At 50.6% G+C, this 20,383-nt stretch overlaps 1 protein-coding gene across 4 annotated transcripts in view; it reads left to right on the top strand.

Annotated features, from left to right (window-relative positions):
• CACNA1A (calcium voltage-gated channel subunit alpha1 A) overlaps positions 1 to 20,383 on the top strand; it is a 129,314-nt gene that overhangs the window by 4,636 nt on the left and 104,295 nt on the right. For all 4 annotated transcript variants that reach the window (XM_059732301.1, XM_059732302.1, XM_059732300.1 and 1 more), the window contains exons 2-4: positions 1,022 to 1,130; positions 1,225 to 1,341; positions 9,522 to 9,817. In XM_059732301.1, the coding sequence (XP_059588284.1) occupies positions 9,573 to 9,817 (245 nt within the window). In that variant the 5' untranslated portion in view covers positions 1,022 to 1,130; positions 1,225 to 1,341; positions 9,522 to 9,572. The remainder of the gene's footprint in view (positions 1 to 1,021; positions 1,131 to 1,224; positions 1,342 to 9,521; positions 9,818 to 20,383) is intronic.

Below are 20,383 nucleotides of genomic sequence, written 5' to 3'. Positions count from 1 at the left end.
TTTTTTCCCCCAAAGCAGCAGTAGCCAGAAGGTGGGTCTTCAAGGGTCAGTGATACCCTGGCACTGCCTGGGAATCCAAACCCTTTCTGCATGGTTTCTATTATATCCAGTTTGGTTCCCTCTTCCTTCTCCTTATCTCTTTTAAAAAAAGACTACAAGAAGTCAGCTCTCTCTGCATAACCAGAAGCAGCCTGAGGGGCTAGGCAGCTGTAGTTGTAATTACCATTTATTTTTCTGTTGGCATAAATAATTTAAACTGGGTTCCTGTCACAAATTGTTTTATTTACTTAATAACCATAGAGCTGATGAGAGGGAAGACAAAGACAGCTCAGCCCGGGGAAACTGGGGAGGCACTGATGCTTTTTGCAGACAATAGACTTGGAGAGGGGGTGGGGGAAGAAAAATCACCTTTGCTCCTATTTACCCTCTTCCCTGCTCTCTTCAGCTAGAGAGGATAGGAGAGAGAATGCCCATCCTTGTAGCGATGGGGGCAGGAAATAAGGTGCTTACCTGGGGGCGACCAGAGAGACGGCCCAGAGAAATGCATCCTGCTCTGGTATGGAGTCTGTTCAGAGATGGGCAGAGTTCGCCAGCCACATGCCGGGAGCTGGGTCCATGCTCCTGTAGTTTAAAGCCATGTTCTGTTCCCACCCCACCCCCTCTCCCCCAACCTTCACTGCCTTCCCCTTCTTGCTAGCATAGAACTGATGACAGGGAAAAAGTAATTGGCTTGATTTCTCCTCCCTCCTTCTTTGCCCTCATCATCAGGGAAATCTTCTCCCCCCCCACCCCCACCCCCACCCTCCCTCCTCTCCTCTCCCAGCAGCTGGGACTCCATCAGCTGGCACTGGTTCCATTGCAGGCTGCCTTTTCAGGGGAAACACCATGCCCTGAGCTTGGCTGGCATCCCCACCCACCTGCCTTCCCTCCCCCCCCTCCCCCCTCCCCCCCAATCCCCATCCTACCCTTCATCCTCAGGCTGCTGAGTGTGTTGGGAGATGGATTATTTTACCTTGGCCAGGCTGGCAGGACTCCAGGAGAAGAGATGGGGTGCTGGACATAGCTGGTTGCAGTAACCCTTCACTGGCTGCCGTCATCGCTCGCTCTTTGAGGATCAGATGAGATAACAGGTAAGCAGCAGGTCCCAGAGAAGCAGTGGGGGGACAGGAGGAGGGATCCCTGGGGACGATCTCTCTCACTCTTGGATTTATGTTCCTTTTCCAGGCTACCAAATACGCTCTTTGGAAAAGCAACTCTAAGCCAGGGTGGGGAGGAGATTAGAAGTCACAGGACTCGGAGCTGGACACCAGGCTTCCCCCGCCAAACTGGCAGTGGCAGGGGGTATTTGTTGTTGGCATTTCACTTCTACCTGGGGCATAATTTCAGACCTGAGGTTCAGGTTCCAAGTACCTCTTGTGAATTTAAGGGGTATTTTTCTTTGTATAATGGGGAGGTGGGGGGGTTGAATCGGATCTATTCAAACCTCCCCAGGCTGTGGAAAAGAAAGCGCAGCAACGTGGTCGAGTTGGTTTTGGCTTCTCTGCTTTAGGAGGGGTTTTAATTAGAGTCTGGCTGTATTTCTCTCCTTTGCACTTTTCAACCCTCCTGCCTCAAACCTGCACTGCACCTGCTGCAATTTTTTTCCCTCTCTGCCCAGAGCTCTGGCTTCTAGCTGTGGTTCGATCCATCTGGGTAGCAGCTGAAGATCTGGTCATGGGACTTCCCTGTCAAAACCCTTGCATGGCCACCAGCTTTGAAGAGCTCTGCTTTTGATCTCCCCTGCACCTTTCTTCTTTGTGTGTGTTTGTTCCAAAGGCAATATGCATTTGGCATTAGTGATGCAAAAGGAGAGGCAGATGGGAGCTGCTGGGGTGCTGGTATGAGCCCTGTAAACTCTTTCTGCTCCTGCATATGTAATATGTGCACCTCTTCCTTTCCCTTCTCTTTCTCCAAAGTTTGCAAGTAATTCAGGTTTCCCCTATTTTCTCCCCTTGCCCAAAAGCTACATTAGCTGCTTTTTCTTTCATGCATAAGCCCCCCAAAAGCTGGAGGGACAGGGAGAGAGATTCTGGAATCTCATGATTATTTTTGTCTCCTCGTCATCATCTGTTCCAAATAACAGATGCTTCTAGCAGGCATGAAGTGTACAATCTCCAACTGCCTCTTTCAGTCTCTTCTGCCTTTTGAGCATTTTTTCTGGCTAGAATGACCACAGTGCTTGAGATCTCCAGAGCACAGCTTGGGGTGATGGAGCTGTCAGCTTGCAAAGGTCGAGAGAGTCAGGCCAGAGCCTCTAGGCTCATGCCTCTCAGCAACTGTTCTGGTCCGTGCTGCTGGGGGATGAGCTGAAATGTGCTCTCTAGTTTTTCTGAAGGTTACAGCCAGACATGTCTTGACCTATGCTAGGATCAGATGTCCCTGGAGATGGAGGGGGTATTCTATGGGAGATCAGGATGATTTTGTGGATGGAGGAGGAGAATGGAAGAAAATTTCTCCTGGAGACCAAAACATGCCTAGAGGAGCGGTGCCCAGAAATGTATTACTACTTAATGGCTTGGATGTGAGATGCATGTGGGATGGGTCTTTTTCCAGCTCTTGGCAAGACAAGGGTCTCTAACCCAACACTACCAACATCTGTGGTTGTCTTGGCCCCAAGACAGCTACTTGGTGGTCCTTATGTGACACAAGCTGATGGCTTCTTGGTGTGGCTGGAGGTTCAATGTGGCTGTCACGAGAGACAGGCTGAGGGCTGACTAGGCCAGGAAACTTGGACCTCCTTTCTCGTCTTGGGAGGGGAGGTGGTGACATGGGTTTCTGTCCCTGGATTGACCCAGTGCTTGTCACTATTACCAAGAGCAGGATGCAGAAAAGGTTTTACGATGGCTCTGGGCTGGGCCAAAGGTTTGTGTCAAGGGGATTTGCGTTCCTGAAAGAGACTTACTGGAAAGCATCCAGTAAGTATTTCCAGCGATGTTGGAGAGGCCTATGTTATCCTCCCCATTGCACTGGGACCTGCCTCTTTCTCCCCACCACTGTAAGTTACTGTGGAAAACATGCCTGAGTCCCTGGCCCAGGCATGATCCAGATTCCCTCTAATCGTGAACTCTTTCTCAGGCTTAGGATTTGGATCGAGGTGAGAGAAGGTTCAAGGAAATGTGTTCCCTCTCCCAGAGAGGTTCTTTTATGCTACATGGTGGGGGAGGAAGAGCAACCTAATGGTTAAAGCAAGAGGCATCAAGTAGGGACACCTGGTTCCCTTTAGAGTCCTGAGGTGAGCTAATGGTGAAAGCAGGGAAAGTGCTGGGAGTCAGGCATGTGGACTTCAAGTTCTGGCTTTGGATGAAGAGTCCAGTCCTTGCTGTAGGTATCAGAACTGAATCTGTGGCTCTGTGCTGGAGGCAGGGGAAGGAATAAAGTGGGCATTGGTAGTTGCCAGGTGCCCCTGTAACACCCCTATCACAACTCTGCTTCTTACTACAGACCAGTGTTCTTTGCTTCCAGTTCAGCTGTGCCCCAGGTGGAAATCCTCTCCCAGCAGAAGCTCCAGGGTTGTTTCCAGTCACCCTGAACGCAGCTGCTGGTTATTGATGGGTAGCACAGCATGGGGGAAGGGAAAACCCGGCTGGGGAGTCTGCAGCAGGGAGACGTCTACATGGCAGATCCATCTGCAAGGAGGGGGAAAGCAGTCTGTTCCTGGCAGAGAGAGGGGTTTGGGTGGGAGACAGGTGGGCAGCACTGAGGAATCCTGGGTGTGAGATCTCTGGCACAGGCAAAGATTCTGGCATCTGCCGCCAGTCTCTCTTCTTGTGCCTGTCCAGCATTGGGGTAGACAATGCAGAGCTGAAATGGGCAGGACCAGGCTGTATGAGCTGGTGTTCCTAGCGCCGTCAAGGAGCATGTTGAGCAGGTGATGGAGATTCAGGATTCCTTGGTTTCCTTTTCTTGCTCTGGGTAAGCCTGGTCTATGGTTCAGGCAGGAGACTAGGAGCTAACTTCTGGGTATGGTGTGGTGATTCTCAGTCTGGGTACTGGGGTACCTTGGTGCTGCTGGATCCTTGGAAGGGTGTTGTGAGGTGTGAGGAGATACACAGAAGGAGTCAGGCTCAAGCTCCTCCCTGTCTGGATGATTCCCCACCCCCAACCCCTATGTCACGCGATAAGCAGTGTCATATATATAAGTTAGCTTTTGAAATAAGTGCCACTCAATTCACAAAAGTTATGGAGGGGCCTCAAGTCCATTGGGGGCAGCCTTGCATCCAAAAAGGCAGAGAACTGCTAGTCTAGTGCCTTTTTTTTTTTACCGTGGGTGCAGCTCAAAAATAAAAATTCCACTTTCGCAGTGTTTCAGGTGAATCGGATCATTCAAGTAGACCTCCCAAGTGCCCTGAAGCCCACCTAGGTAACCTAGCTAGTGGGTCTATGTAGCTCATTCAGCTATTGCGAAGCATCTGCATTCATAAAGAAATGGAGCCAAGTGCCCTGCTGCTTCACTGGGCAGTGGCTTCCAGCAGTTTGAAAACAAGATAGAAATGCACCTTTATAGACCAACTAAATACGAGATCTATAGTTATAATTATATATCATTATAATATACACCTAAAGGTAAAGCTTTCATGAAACCAAGTTCAGTTCATCAGATGTTGTGAAAAGAGCTGCAGAAAGCTGAGTATAAGAAGGAGACCTTGAAGACTGTGCCCAGGTTTTGTCCCTGAATCTCATAAAAGATACAGAAGAATTAGAGTCCAGCAACAAGGAGGGGTTTCTACAGGAGGAGAGACTAATGAAGCCTGGCCTGTTCATTTTAGGAAAGAGATGTTTGAGGTGGGACAGAAGAAGGGTTTCCAAAATACTAAATGTTGAAGAGAGAGTTAATAGAGATGTATTATTGACTGTTTCTCTCCAGAAAAGAATGAGGGGTCACAGACTTAAACTCGTAGGTAGAAAGCTTAAAACTAACACAAAGCAGTTCTTTTTCACCCAGCATGTCATTAAAGGGTGGTAACTCATTGCCACCAGATGTAGTGGAAGCTGGGAGTTTAGCTAGATTCACAAAGGGATTGGGCACTTTTGGAGGAAAAGGGTATCAGTAGCTATTGAGCACAGAAGTGAGGGGCATGTTCTCTGAATTGGGACTTCCTAGACCTTAATTGCTGGAGGCTAGTCAGGCCTAGTTGACTCTCCCTTTCAGCATCTGCTCTTTGCTGCCATGGGACACATGAAACAGGGCAAGATGTATGCGGGGTCTGATTCAGGAAATGAGTTTTTATTTAAGCTTTCTTTGATGGTTGAGTTTGTTTGGCTTCCCTTGATGGCATTTTTATCTCTAAATCATCCCATATTTTCAGCTGGAAGTGATGTTTCCCTTTCCCTTCCTTTCTCAGGTGGTTGTGGGGCATCATTACATGCTGTTAGACCATCTATGACCCAAGATTGCTGTTTCAGTGGTGGGTAAAGTAACTCCATGGTACATCCTACAGTGGTCTGGATTGAAAGGCACTAGATAATAATCTCCTGTCTGAGAAGTCTTTTGGGAGAGAAGGTGCTAGACAGCTTTAAAGCGCATCCTGCTCTGATGGTTTAGGTCTTTGCTGGCTTATTTTTCCAGCAGCTTTGCCCATAGCATTGTTTGAAGTGTTGCCAAAATCAACTGTGGCACCAAGGCAAGTGCGTCCAAGTGGAAGATGCTGAGGGAACTCATGATGGGAGAGACTTGGGTCAGGTGATCTGTGCAGAGACAGGCCACAGAGCCTCATTCTTCTATGGAGTTTCAAGAGTAACAATGGGGCAGTTCCCAGTGCAGGGGTGGAATTTGGGTCTCCAGATGCTAGGCAGATGGAGCCAGGGGCTGGAAAATCTGTGCCCATATGTACTGAACAGATTAGTAATGGGTTAAGACGGCAGGGTTCAACCTCTAACACCACAGGCTGGATGACTGGCAAGGGGTCAGTCCACAGCCTGTATCCAGCATGGGCTTGGCATGTGGGGTCTGTCCAAGGGTGAGAGCCAGGAAGCTGGCATAGCCCTATGAACTGGCCTGAATCCCTGCATGCCTGGATCTGACTGTGTGCCGGCCCAACCCCGTGTACTACAGGGCCGCATCATCCAGCCCTGGGTTTAGAATTTCTGCAGCAGGGGAGCAGCTGTTTAATGCCAAAATGACTCCCCCACCACCAAATTTTCAGACCTGTTGGGAAACCGTGGGCTAGATGACATGGGCTGGAAATTGAACACCACTGGGTTAAGATGCAACCTTATTCTAGTTCCCTTAGCCTCACTGCTAGCATTTGAACAGATCAAGTACCACCCCTAGTTTCCTCTCTCTGTGTTCCCATGTTCCATGATCTGGTCCCCATGCATCAAAAAGGATATAGAAAAACTAGAGAAGGTCCAGAGAAGGGCAACAATGATGATTAGTGGCATGGAGGGGGACAATAATGAGGTCAGGCTTGTTCAGTTTAGAAAAGAAATGCTTGGGGGGAGACAGGAGAAGGGTTTCCAAAATACTAAATAGTGAAGAGAAAGTCGTTAGGGATTTATTATTGACTACCTTTCACCAGACAAGAACAAGGGATCACAACATGGAGCTAGCAGGCGGTCAGTTTAAAATGGACACAAAGCAGTTCTTTTTCACCCAAAGTATCATTGTAGGATGGGACTCATTGCCACCAGATATGAAAGAAGGTGAGAATTTAGCCAGATTTACAAATGAACTGGATTCATTCTTGGAGGAAAGGGGCATCAATAGTTATTGAGCATGGGAATGAGGGGTGCAGCCTCTGAATCATAATTTTCTAGACTTTAAAAGCTGGAGGCTGCAAGTGAGAGGAACCAGGGGAAAAGCCCCAGGTCAGGCCCAGTTTACTCTCCCTTTCAGCATCCTCTCTCTGCTGCCATGTGACACAGGAGACTGGGCAAGGTGGACTTAGGGTCTGACCCAGTAAATAACAAGGCCTAAATAAATCTCAGCATGAGATCATTGGACTCCATGGTTTTAGCTCCATGCATGGTGCCCACCCCTGTAGTCAGCTGAGTCTCTCTTCAGGTTCTTGTTCGGTGTGTGTACATGCTAATCAGGGAAGCATTAATCTAGCAGCTTCAGCAGGATGCCTCTAGTTCATCACAGCAGGAAATTGCTAATGAGTGATGGGACTGGCTCCCCCGGCTGTGCCCAGGGCCTCTGTGGCACCATCTAGTAGTCAAGCCTCGGTGGGGGAAGGGGTTGATGCTCTTTTCCTTGCTGTCACACAGGTGAGGGCTGGGTCATAATTAGGACTTTGCACTTAACCCTCTTTGCCTGCATGTGGAATTTTAAACCTAGTAGCCTTACTCCCCTGAGAAGGGAGGTGTTATCCTTGCTATACTGTTATAAACACAGCTTCATTGCAGTACACGTGCCTGATCACATATAACACAACACTTATTTTTATCAAGTTAGAAAGGAACCAGAAGCTTTACTAATAAGCGAGAGGCCTAGAACTAGATGATTCAGTTTCAGACTAGAGCAAAAACAAGTACAAATTTGATTGGAATGTGCATTCCTTTGTAATATATAGCACGTATAAAAAAAATAAACACAACATGCTAAGCAACAAATAATCGAAAGATGTCGTTCCATTAGTCCTGCTGTCATTAGAATTCAACGGACAGCTCTTTTTCAGATTCATAAAATAAAATCTTGCCTTCTTGAGCATCTTGACAGGGCCTCCAATGCTTCACTAACAATTATTTTCACACCTGAGTTCATGCATTTTAGCTAGAGTTAAAAACCATTTGGCAGGACTGTGAAATAGGAGCTATATGTGACCAGGAGTAGCTGTTAGACAGAATTGCAGAAGCAAAGCTAGCTTGATTAGTGGAACATCACCATTTAAAGTAAGAGAGAGGATCATTCACATCTGTGGAGTGAAGAGTTTAGCAGGAATCGGGTACATGATAATGAGCCGTGAAGTCAGTGGGCTCCCTCTCTGCTTGGCAGTTGGCTTTAACTTTGGGGATGACTGGGAGTCAAAGGTGGGGGGTGGAACTACACCACTGCATGCCCCACAGTTCACCCCTGAGGGTCTCTGGTCTCACTGCTTCCCCAACTACCTATAACAATATGCTTCAGCCTCTTCCTCCTTACCCCAGTGCAAAGGCTTCCCTCCCTCATGCTTATGACTTTTTCAGGGCAGGTTTCCATGTGCTATCAAAGCTGTTGAGGGTTTGCTTAGTGCTCACTTCAGATACTTGTCCCTCATCCCACAGCTGGGTCATGGTGTTGGTTTAGATCTCATCCAAGCTTGCTTTTCCTCTGATCTGCAGCCCTGGACAATAGCAGCAGCTGTTGGTCTCCTGCTTTTTTACTGCCTAAGTACCATTTTGACTATGTGGGGGCTGATGGGCTGGCTGGCAGGGTGGGGGGAGAGAGAGGATTGAAGAACAGATAAGAACTGCTATTTTCTGGATCAGACCCTAGGTCCACAGGATCCTAGTTTCCTGTGTCGCATGGCAGCAGAGAACAAGCAGATGCTGAAAGCAAGAGTGAACAGGGTCTGACCAGGGTTTCCCCCCCCTATTCCTCTCTCACTTACAGCCTCCATCATTTAAGGTCTGCTGCACCCAGTTCTGGTCCCCCCACCTCAAGAAGGATGGAGAAGAACCAGAGAAGGGCAGCCACAATGATGAGTGGTATGGCGAGGCTCCCATGTGTGGAGAGACTAACAAGGCCAGGCTTGGTCAGTTGAGGAGACATTTGAAGGGGGACAAGAGAAGGGTTTACAGAATACTAATTAGTGAAGAGAAAGTCAAGAAAGTAAATTAGTGAAGCCAAAGTTGTGGAGGAAACGGGCATCAGTAGCTATTGAGCATGGGAGTGAGGTGCATGGCCTTTGAATTGGAACTTCCTAGACCTTAAAAATATTGGAGGCTGCAAGTGGAAAGGGGGGGAGAAACCCTGGTCACAGGACAAGGTGGGCCTAGGGTCTGACCCAGTGAATGGCAGGTGTTATGTTCTTAGGGTAAAGGCCCAAGGCTGCCAAACAGGGGCTGGAAGAGCAGACAGAGTGGACAGGCCCTGACCCATATGCTCACAGGCAGCACAGAGCAGAGACCATGAGCCCTGGGCCCTGGACCTCAAGATATTGGACCAGTTAGAAAGGGTCCCCCTGCTTTATCTGGGTCAGCTCCAGGGGCTTTTGGTGTCTGGAGCTTTTGTAGCTGTGCAGCCAAGTTGATTGTGTGTAGTTTCTGGGAAGAGGTTGGACCAAGGACATGTCTGGGTTGGTTTGGATGGGAATGATCCTGCCTCCAAGTGATTTGGGCTAGACAGGACCTCCAGAGTGGCCCTGCTCTGTGATTCTGCCAAGTGGAAGAAAACCCTGGTCAGACCCAGTTTGCTTTCCTTTCCAGCATCTGGTCTCTGCTGCTGTATGACATGGGAAACTGGGCAAGATGGACCTATAATCTGATGCAGTAAATAGCAATTCCTATGCCCTTATATATGGAACCTTCCCTGGCCTCCTTCCTGTGTCCTGTCTCTGCAGATTGGTGTTCCCAGAACGGAAGGCAGTGGGTGCCTTCAGGAAGGCTGATGGATGGCGATGCATGCTGTGGCCCGCAGTGCCATGCCATCCCCTCCCAGCTACTATGACGCAGTGCATGATGGGTGTGGGCTACCAGATGCCCCTTCCCATGATGGGCGGTACCATCAGATGAGCCCTGAGCAGGAGCCCCCTGCGCTCAAGAGGCGCGGCGGTGTGGTGGACCACCGGGATGTCATCATGGCACATCAAGCCCACAAGATTCACAGCACCCCCCAGGCCCAACGGAAGGAATGGGAGTAAGTACCATGCGCGTGGGGGAAACAAAATGGGACGTAGCACAATGCCTCTTGAGAAAACCATGGTGAATCCACATCTTGAAGACTGTGCCCAATTCTGGTCCCCACACCTCAAAGAGGATATAGAAGAGCTAACAAAGGTCCAGAGAAAGGCAACAAGGATGATGAGTGGCATGGAGGGGTTTCCATGCAAGGAGAGACTAAAGGCCGGGCCTGTTTTCTTTAGAAAAGAGATGCCCAAGGAGGACAGGGGAAGAGTTTACAAAATACTAAATGGTCAGGAGAAAGCCCATAGGGATTTATTATAGATTAGCTCTTACTAGACAAGAATGAGGGGTCACCACATGAAACTAGTAGGTGGTCAGTTGAAAATGAAGGCAATTCTTTTACACCCAGCGTGTAATTTTAAAGTGTGGAGCTTACTGCCACTAGATGTGGTGGAAGCTGAGAGCTTAGCCAGGTTCACAAAGAGATTGGACACATTCTTGGAGCAAAGGGGTATCAATAGCTATTGAGAACGGAAGTGAGGAGAATTTCCTAGACCTTAAGGGCACTTTTACATAATTACATGTGCTCCAGGGGGGCACAGCACTTTAATTAGAATGGCTCTGAGAGTCACTCTAATAAAGCGCCACAGTGTCTCATGTATCAGTGTCCCCTTGCTTGAAAATGGCTGTGGGGCACTTGAACTAAAGCTCGTTTAAGCTTTAGTTCAATGCACCCCCCCCACCATTTTGATGTGCAGGGACACTGATACACAAGATGCAAGAGGCTGCTGGAGTGTGCTAATTAACATGCTTTAGCAGACTTGACTGTGTTGGAGCAAACTCAATCATGTACAGGCATCTTAAATGCTGGAGGCTACAAATGGGATGGGGGCAGTGGGAGAAAACCCAAGTCATGCCCAGTTCACTCTCCCTTACAGCATCTACTCTGCTGCCATGTGACACAGGAGACTGGGCAAGATGGACCTAGGGTCTGACCCAGGAAATGGCAGGTCTTATGTTCTTATGTCCCACGGGCCACCTGAAACCAGAGAAGTGGGGTGACGCTGTGTTGCTTCCTGTAAGGAGGTGGAAGCTGTTTTCCTTTGAATTCCCTGCTTTTTCTGAGGCCTCCTATGCATGAACTTCCCCTTCCATGAGTTACTTTGAGCAGCCATTCTAAGCTGGGTGCATCAAGATGCTTTCTAGGGTGCTACAGGGTACCACATACCTTTAATGCCATTAGGCGTGCAAATGTGATTCATATGCTTCAGCCCAGGGGAGTATTTGAACTAGAAATCCACAGCGTTAAAAGCTTTCTGCCCTTTTGTGGGCTCGCCGAGTTCTTTGCAACAGAATGGCTCTATTACTTTTTCCCTTTGACTATGACGACGGAAAAATAAGAGCTGGCATTTTCCAAGGGGACCCCTGGAGTCTGGAACGCAGCTACCTATGAGGATCCCCTGTGGGAGATCTGACTATGGGCCATGGATCTGGGCCATGAGTCTTGTCTGATGGTCTCGGGAAATGGGGACACCAAGCAAGGTGACGCATCAGGCCAACATGATGCTGTGGGTTCAGGGAAGGGGAAGAACAGCCTTGGTAACGTGACCCAGCCTAGCAGGGAGCTGGGGCTCTGTACTTCTCAATCTGATGAAACACCCTGGATTTGTGGAGATGCTGGGCTTGACAGGTGTGTTGGTTTTGACTGAAACTTCAGCCTCCTGTCCCATGCATCTGTATCCTTCTCTTCCAGCCTTCTTTTGCCCTGGGATTCAGCCCTAGTGACCTGGGGGAAATGTACCCACTTTCAAACTATCTGCCTGCGCCTGTGCTGACACCCAGTGGCTGTTCAGCCCCTGGACTCTGTGAATCTACCTTGGCCTAAAGGAACTAACACTGTGTTCAGGGTTAATGCTGTTTCGGAGGCTCTCCCCCATGTCCATCCAAGTGTAAACTCTTGCACCTGAGGTGGAAAAATTACTTGCGCTAATACGGATGTATTAATGCGGAGTGACTGGCTGGATATGGCACTGCAAAGAAGGACATGGAGTGGCAGTGGACCATAACCTGAGTAGGAACCTGCAGTGTGTTCTCATTGCAAAAAAGCCAGCAGCCTCCTGGGCTGTATGAACAGGAGTGTCCCTTGCAAATCAATTGCAGTGATTCTCCTGCTCTAAATGGCACTAGTAAGGCCTCCTCTGGAGTCCTGGGTCTAGTTTGGGGCACTACATATGAAGGAGGGGGACAGATTGGAAAGAGTGATAACAATGATTAGGGGATGGGAGGCAGGACTGGTGAGGACAGGCTGAAAGAGCTAGGGTAGTTTGGTCTGGAGAAGAAAAGACTGAAGGGCAATTTGATCCCAAACGTATGGTCCCTGAAAGGTGATGACAGAGAGGATAGTGATGGGCCTTTCTCTGTGGCTGCAGGGGGCAGGACTAGGAGCACTGACTTCAAGGTGCAGCAGGGGAAATTGAAGCTGGAGATGAGGAGAAACCTCCCCACTCTTGGGGGGTTGAATATTGGAACAGGCTGCCCAGAGATGTGGTGGTGTCTCCATCCCTGGCAGTGGCCAGGAGCAGGTTGGACAGACACAAGGCTGGGATGGTTTAGTCTGGGCTAATCCTGCCTTAAGATGGGGACTGGACTAGATGTGGCCTAGTGAGGTCCCTCTCAGCCCAACTTCCCTGTGCTCCCTTGGGGCCCTCACATTGAACTCTCCAGCTTTCCTACCTCTTTGCTTTTCCTCCCTGCAAATGGTAAGAAATCCCAGCTCATCACCCTAGAAACTTGCTGTCTCCAATGGAGAGTTATGGCTCTACCCATTTTGCCCCTGCTCTATGCCTCAAACCTTCTTCCAGGAGCGGTTGGGAGGTAGGGGTCACCCCAGGGGATCTTGGTGGAGGGCAACATGCCCTGAGCAAGAGGCTTTCTAAGTGCTGGGAGGGGAGCTGACCCTTCTATTCCTGCATGGTGAAGGGTGCTGTGCTTCTAGAGGTCACCTCCCCATGGGCTGTGCTAGCAGGGCCCAGATGGCTTGTCAGTGCACACCCCCTAGCCCTTTACCTGGTGTCAGGTTGTCCAGCCTGGGTCTTGTGTCCTAACTCCCCAGATATCCCCCTGCATCATTTTCCCTTTCACATCTTGTTTGTCAAAAGTACTTCTTTGGTCCCTGTTATCTCCCACTTTTTAATGGGTTTATTGCCCAGCTCTTGGGGTGGCAGGGCATGATTGTAGAAGGGAAATGGGCCTGGACAGCTAAAGTGTCTACAGCATAGCCAAGATTCAAACCCACATCTCTCCTGCCCCTACAGTCTCTTCCAAGCTAACATAGCATGTGTCGTCATGGTTGACTCTTTGATGCACATCTGTACCCCAGAGGTGGCTGCATTTCCATTGTGATGAGGGTGGGTGAAAGCCTGGTGCGGGATCTAGCGAGACAAATGACTCTTGTCTCAGCTGCTGGACACTGACGATGTCCATATTGCCCCCAGTGACTCCCATTCCCCTGGTGGTTCCCACAATCCCTGGAGTATTAGGACCTCTTTGCATCCTCCTTGACACCTCCTTTCCCATGGAAACTTTTTTTCAGGGCAGAGGACAGGCTTTTTACAGTCCAGCAGATGGCGCAGTCACCCTCACAAAAGCAGCCTAGAATCAGGAAGAAGGGGTGATGTCCCCCTCCAACTATCCAGGGAAGCAAGGTTTCCTGGTGATCTCTCTTGGAGCCATTAGGACAGACTTTAGATGAGACTTCCTTAGGACTCCATGCCCCAACCCTTGTCTGATGTCTCTCCCAGCTATGCAGCAGGTGCAAACAAGGACATTACCCTATTATTACCCCACTACCAAGAATCGGAACTCCTGGGTTCCACTCCCAGCCCTGGAAAGGGTGTTGAAGTCATTGATGGATTCCAGACTCCATGTGCCAGCTTGATGGTGGAGTCAGCCTGAGCAGGCCACATCTCTGCTCCAGACCTCAGTTGCCTTCCTCCATTCATCTGCCCAGCATTGATTTTAGTCTGAAAGTCATCAGAGGCACTGGGAGTTGGCTGCAACCTAGGCTGCGGGTGGTGATTGGGATGTGCCAATGCTCCTTCTGGGACTCAACTCTGGAGGGTCTTAGCTAGTGGGTCTTGCCCCTCCACTCAGGCTCAGACCGACACCAGATTTGTGGTCAGAATGGAATTTGCCCCCTGGTCAGGTTGGTACGGGCTTGGGGGGGGTGGGGAGGTTGCTTTCCTTTGTAGCGGGGTCACAGCCTCTGCCTGGGATCTCTCAAGTATATACTAACAACCTTTTAACAACAGCAGGACGTTGGGAACTGTTGTCTCCCTGCTTTTCCTGTGGCAGGTTCAGGGTGATGTCTAGTGTTGTTTCAGGGCTGATCCTCATTTTATGAGAAGTTTAGATGATAGAGATGTGTCTGGGCTGGTTTGGACAGAACTGATCCTGCCTCAGGCAGGTGGTTTGATTTGACGTGACCTCTTCAGATCCCTTCCAGACCCACTTCTCTTGGATTCTATTAAAAGGCAGAAACTGAGTGCTCAAATGGTTTGGGGAGTGGGGCTGGGAGGGGGTGTGTGTGTGAAGGTGTTACACCATCCAGAGCCTCAGTCTCTATCCTCCTCTGTGCCAAATGCTTGTGTTTAGCCCCACAGCGGTAGCGGCAGGATTCACTGGTGGGGCTTCACCTCCCCATCCTGTGCTCAGCTCTTGACCCACTCCCCTCTCAGGGGCAGGTAGCATGTGGGATGGAGCCATGCTGCTGTAGTCCTATGACAAAACTGCCCCTGGACTTTCCTTGCCCACTAAGGGGTCAAGGCTTTGGCCTGGCTGCATGTGGGAGCCTCCGAGGGCCAGATATGAGTTTGGAGGATGATCTGTGCTGCTTCAGCTCCTATGGTACCATCCCTGTTCCAGTGGGACCTGCCAGGCTTGCAGCTTGCCCTGAAAAAACGAAACTTTGCCCTGGCTGCTGAGAGGTGTTTTTTTTTTCCTGTTGTGTCCTGTGTCGTTTCTCCCCCCCCCCCCTTAATTATAGCAAAATATTGGTCGTTCAATGAGAGACATTTAATACTGCCACTGGGGCTGGTAAATAGACCTCCTACCTTGCTTTTCCCTGATGTGCCTTTCTGGTCCATCCCTCCACTTGTGTCCTTCCCCCCCCTTGTCATCCTGTCTATGTGACCAGAATGTAATGGGAGCTGTGGCCCCAGCCCTCACCCTTGCCACTCTTTGCCTTTTATCACCTGAAGATGCCTGTAGATGGGACACCATGTGCTGGCTTCCATGGCGGGTGATGGAGGTCATGGAAATCCTAGAGACGGGAGTCTGGAAGGAACCTCCAGGGTTCACGTAGAGTCCAACCCCCAATCTGAGGCAGGATCAGCCCTGTTCAAATCATCCCATACACATACCCATCATCTAAACTCTTTGTAAAACTACCTCAGCTCTGACACAGCACCAGATGTCACCCTTGAACCTGCCACTGAAAGCAGAGGGACTGTGTAGGTCAATGTCTTACAGCTGTAAATAGTTGTTAATATATGTTCAAGAGATATCAGGTAGAGGCCTTGCCCCTGCTACAGAAGGAAGCAAACCCCCCACAGTCTGTACAAATCTATCAGAGCATAAAATTCTTTCCTGATCTCAACTCTGGCATCAGTCTGACCCTGAGCAGATCAGCAAGACCCTTTAGCTAGGACCCTCCAGGGTTGAGTCTCAACAGAAGCATTGGCACAGCCCAATCGCCATCCCCAGTCTGGGCTGTAGCCAATACCCAATGCCTCTGAAGAAGGCTTAAAAGCCCCTGACACGTGTCCTATCTTTCTAAAGAGGCCCCTAGGTCAGTCCATGCCAGCTGCCTCCAGCAGCATTCCCTAGTTAGGCAAGTCCACCCAAGTCAGAGGGCCAAATATTGTGTGCAAGGTGCTGTACAAATACTGGGGCAGAAGAACTTGAGAGCTGCTCAAGCTCTTGGCCTGGTTGCCTCTAGGGGTCACAGATAGGATCATAGGGAAATCAGGCTGGAAGGGCCCTCACTAGGGGATAGGGTCCAGCCCCTGGCTCAAGGCAGGATCAGGTGTGGGGTTATTCTCTTGACCTAGTGCAGGACGGAAACTGGGCTGAATATCTGGGTGGTGGGGGAGTGAGAGGAGTAACCCCCCAGCCTTCTGCAGCAGGTGACTGGGGGCTGGTGGGTATTTCTCAGGCTCTATTCCAGGGCCTGAGGGACCATACTGCCTCCTTGTGAGCTCTTCCTCTGCCTCTGTGGCTGCTTCATCTCCTCTCGCCAAGGGCTTGCAGCCAGCTCTGCCTTCCTTTCCCTTCCCCCCCAATTTGCTGCTTCCCAGTGGCCTGAAATTTGAAAGTGCTGAGCCCAGGAGTCTAAGTGCTTCATTCCTCCTCAGCAGCAGAGCGACCTGCTGGGAAATCCATTAACCCCTTCACGCTCTGAGGAGCAGGAGACAGCGGGGAGCGCTGAAGGCACAAAGCCCATAGCCATTAGCTGCCCAAGAGGAAAATGACTATGACAACGACCGATGGGCCAGCTTCCCCCTTCCCCTTCTCCAGATCTCCCCCACCATGCACCAGCTGAAACACTGGAATTGAAGAAATACAACAGCCTCCATAGATCATGGTCTGCAGTCACCCTTTCAACAGCGAGGCCAGAGAGAAAGGCCCTGGGACTCTGTGCAGCTGCCCTTTGGTATTGGTTGCCTTGTACTGCTGCAGCAGCACCTGGATAGGGTGGGGAAACTAGTCCATGCTCATTCCCCATGCAAAGGGGAGTTGCAGCCTTATAGTATCTGGGGCATCTACCTTGAGAGATTACCCATCACCCTAATAGAGAGGTCAGGGCTTAGCCAGTGCCTGGGTTTTGTACCCTGCAGGGGAGTGAGCACTTAAGGATAGACCTGGGGGGTGGGAATTGGGACTCCTGGGTTCTTTTCTGAGCTCTTGCAAGGAATGGGGGGGTCAGAGACAGGCTCCTGATTAATGGGAGATTGGGCTCCCAAAGCATTGGACCTTGGGGGTCTGGGCAAGAGCTGCCTGAGCTGGATACTTCTATACTCAGCAATAGAATGAGGCAAGGATCTAACCAGTCTCCAGGGTGAGCTGCCCAGAGCATTTGCCTGAGTTGGGAAAGGAAGCAATGCAAAATGGGACAGGAAGTGACTTGCTGAGAATGTGGGAGGGAGTGGATCTCATGGGAACAGAGAAGGAGAGGCAAGTGGGGCAGGTCATGGGGAGGAAGCCCGGTAGCTAGAAGCAGGTTCTCTAAAGACTTCCTGAGGCTCTGGTGAGAGGTAGTAGACCTGCAGCCCAGGCTTTATCAAATCTGCCTCCTGAGGGCTTTTCCTACCATGAGGGTTGGATATCCACAGGGAGGAGGGGCTAGGAGTTAATCATGAATGAGACCTGTTAGATCTCTCTTGTGGCTCTCTTCATCACTTGTTCTTTTTCAGGAGCATCTGGGTACCAGACTGAGACAGGCCTTTCCCTGGAGGTCATTTCACTTTCATCCCACCCTCCATGCCTTCGGGGTTCCACTTCTCTTCTTTGGCCTGGCACCCCTCCCACAAGCCAGGGCTGTGGCCCAGGCAAGAGCAAACCAAGCAGGTCTTTCAATTCCAACAGATTGCAGAGCTGTATCAGGCAGGGTTTTTGAGCCTGGGGCCAGCAGGTCTCTGTGCCCAGCCCTCCTGCGGCCCCTTCTGTTGCCTTGAGCAAAGCCTTTCCCTTGCTCTGTGTTTTTCCTCAGCTTGGTGAAGCATGATGAGATTCCTGTAGGCAGAGGAAGCATTTCCCAGCTTGGGCTCAGGATAGATCTTCTGCATGTCTTGGGCCCTGCATGGCTGATGGAGAGATTTTCCTTCAGTTGGGCGGATGGAGGGGCTACAGTTTGGGTATGGGGGCATGAACTGGACCCTCAGTTCTCTGGGATCCATGTACATCAGATTCCAGTGACGTTGCTAAATGCCCCTTGATTGCACATCAGTGTGGGTGGCCGTGGGCTTATGCTTACACCACCATCTCCCTGCAGTGACTGGCTTCAGGAGTTTCTCTGGCATGAACATCTGCAGGTGATTGGCTCTGTCTGCAGCCGGTGGTTATGTGGCCAGGGGGTGGAGGCTACCTTTCAGGACCTTGGATTTGGGATCACTCTGAGCCTGGCATTGAGAGACCTGAGCCTAACAGAGAATGGCCTTGTTCTCAGAGGCACTGAGCATCAGCAAGCACCCCCAGCACCTGCAGGAGCTGCTAGTGCTCAGCCCCTCTGCAGATCAGGGCTAGAGAGGGGAAGGAACACACAAGTAGGGGAGAAGCAGGGTGTGAGAGCATCTTCAGCTCCCTCTGGTCTGTTCTGTGCTGGCACGCTTCCTCCAGTTGAGTTAGTTGAAAACAAGCATCAGGCAGTTCCTTTCTACCCAGCTCATCATTAAAGCATGGAACTCACTGCCACCAGATGTGGTGGAAGCTCAGAGTATAACCTGATTCACAAAGGGATTGGACCCATCCTTAGAGGAAAGGGGATTGGTAGCTCTTGAGTACAGGAGTAAGGGGCACAGCCTCTAAATGAGAGCATTCTGGACCTGAAATGCTGTAGGTTGCAAGTGGGAGATGAGTAGGGGGAGAAACCCTGGTCAGACCCAGTTCACTCTTCCTTTCAACATCCATTCTTTGGCACTGGAGACTAAGATGGATCTAGGGTCTGACCCAGGAAATGGCAGGTCTTATGAGGTCTGTCTCTGGCTTCCCTCTGCGTTCATAGTCCATAGCTGCCACAGGCCTTGGGAAGCTCAACTGACCTACAGTCAGGTCAGCACTTACTCCAGAGGGGGCTTCTCTCCTGCAGCCCACCACAAAGCCAGCAGCTGCCTGGGAAGGGGCTGCTTCCTGGGGGATGTTGTGGGATGCCTGACTGAGCTCTGATATCCTGGAATGGCTGAGACATGGCCTTCTCTGGCTCCCTTCAGCTGTAGCTTTCCAATGGTGGGGAAAGAGGGCACAGCAGCCTCAGGGCCCCAAAGCCTTTGCTTAGCCTCAGAGCAGATATGGCAGTGGCCCCCATGTCTCTCTCCTAGTGCTGCGCTTGCCCATGAGGCCCTGGATCTTGGTTTCACACTGGCCACCAACTGGCAGTGTGCGTCTCCCTTCCCAGCCCTGGGAGGCTGTGTGGCTGGAAGCCGGGGCTGCAGTCCTGTGTGTCGTGGCCACGCTCCCATCCCCACCCCCTCCCCATTTGCTTGTACAGCCCTAGGCAGGCTCTGCATTTGGCACGTACAGGCGCTTCCGGACCTTGCTGCGCTTCAAGGGACCGGCTGGGAGTACAAGCACTGCAGACAGCCGTGGTGCCAGCTCGGCCCCTCTGTTGCCACTGCGCTTCTGAGCTGCGGCCAAGCTGGGCCTCGTACTCAGATGGCAGTGCTGACCTGTGGTGCCAGTACTGGGCCACCCTCCCACTCCCCTGGCCAGCCCCATGGCATGCAGTCAAAAGGCTGTGTACCAGGAGGGGAGAGGTCAGGACATTCACATGTGCACACATGCACATGTACACACAGGCATGAACACTTGAATGCACATATGGACACATGCATGCCTGGACATATGCATGCACATGCACATACTCGCATGTACCCACACATGCATGCACTCATGTGCATACGTACCTGCACCCATGCATGCACTTGTGCACATGTGTAGATGTGTGCATGCCCACACATACATGTGTACACACACATGCATGTCCGTAGTGAGCAGGAACAGCAGCACTCTGTCTTTCACCATGGTGCTTTTTGCAGCTGCCTTGTCAGGATGGCCAGTCTCACTACTGCATATTGGCATGCTGGCTGTTGACACTCTTAGCCTTGCAGAGTGGCTGTTGGCACGGGCCCCCTGACACTAATACAATTGGACGAGCTTTGCTGACATCACTCTTGGCACCACTGAGGCCTTGCTTCCTCCTCCCGGCCTTCTTTATTCCTGTGGTGTAGGACTGGAACCTACCTCCACTGAGATGGCACCTGACAGATTTCTCCCTCTCTCTCAGCTCCTGCCCTACTGCAACCAAAATGCAGTCCCCTCTGGGGAGGAAAGCAGCAGTTGTTTCATAGTATGCACCAACTCCACATGACAGGGTTGGATGGACTGTGGTAAGCGATCCCATGCTGCCTGCAAACCTTGGAGACAAGGGACCTGAATCATCAAGCTCAGCAAAGTTGGACTGTTACATCTAACACATGAGCCTGGCAGCCAGCAGCTGTGGGTTTAAGTCTTTGTGTGGTTACAAAGTACTCCATAGGCTGTCTTCTTTCTCTGCCTCAGTTTGACCAGCTGTGAAATGGGAACCAAAAAAAAAACAAACCCTTCCTCTTTTCCTTATCTTAGATGAGATCATGAGCACCTCAGGCTAGAGGTGGTTGCTTGTGCGGATTTGCAAAGCATCCAACAGGGTAGAGAGCTGGTCTCACTGCCGATTTATTATAGAACAGCCCCCCCCCCCTTGCAGTTCTACAGTTTGGCTTCTCACTGGCTCCAAACCTTGCATCAATTTATTACCAGCGCGCTATAA

This window comes from Alligator mississippiensis, chromosome 8 (genome assembly GCF_030867095.1).
Source record: "Alligator mississippiensis isolate rAllMis1 chromosome 8, rAllMis1, whole genome shotgun sequence".
NCBI lineage: Eukaryota > Metazoa > Chordata > Crocodylia > Alligatoridae > Alligator > Alligator mississippiensis.
The sequence above is the reverse complement of the archived record's forward strand: the minus strand, read 5'-3'. Positions and strand labels throughout refer to the sequence as shown.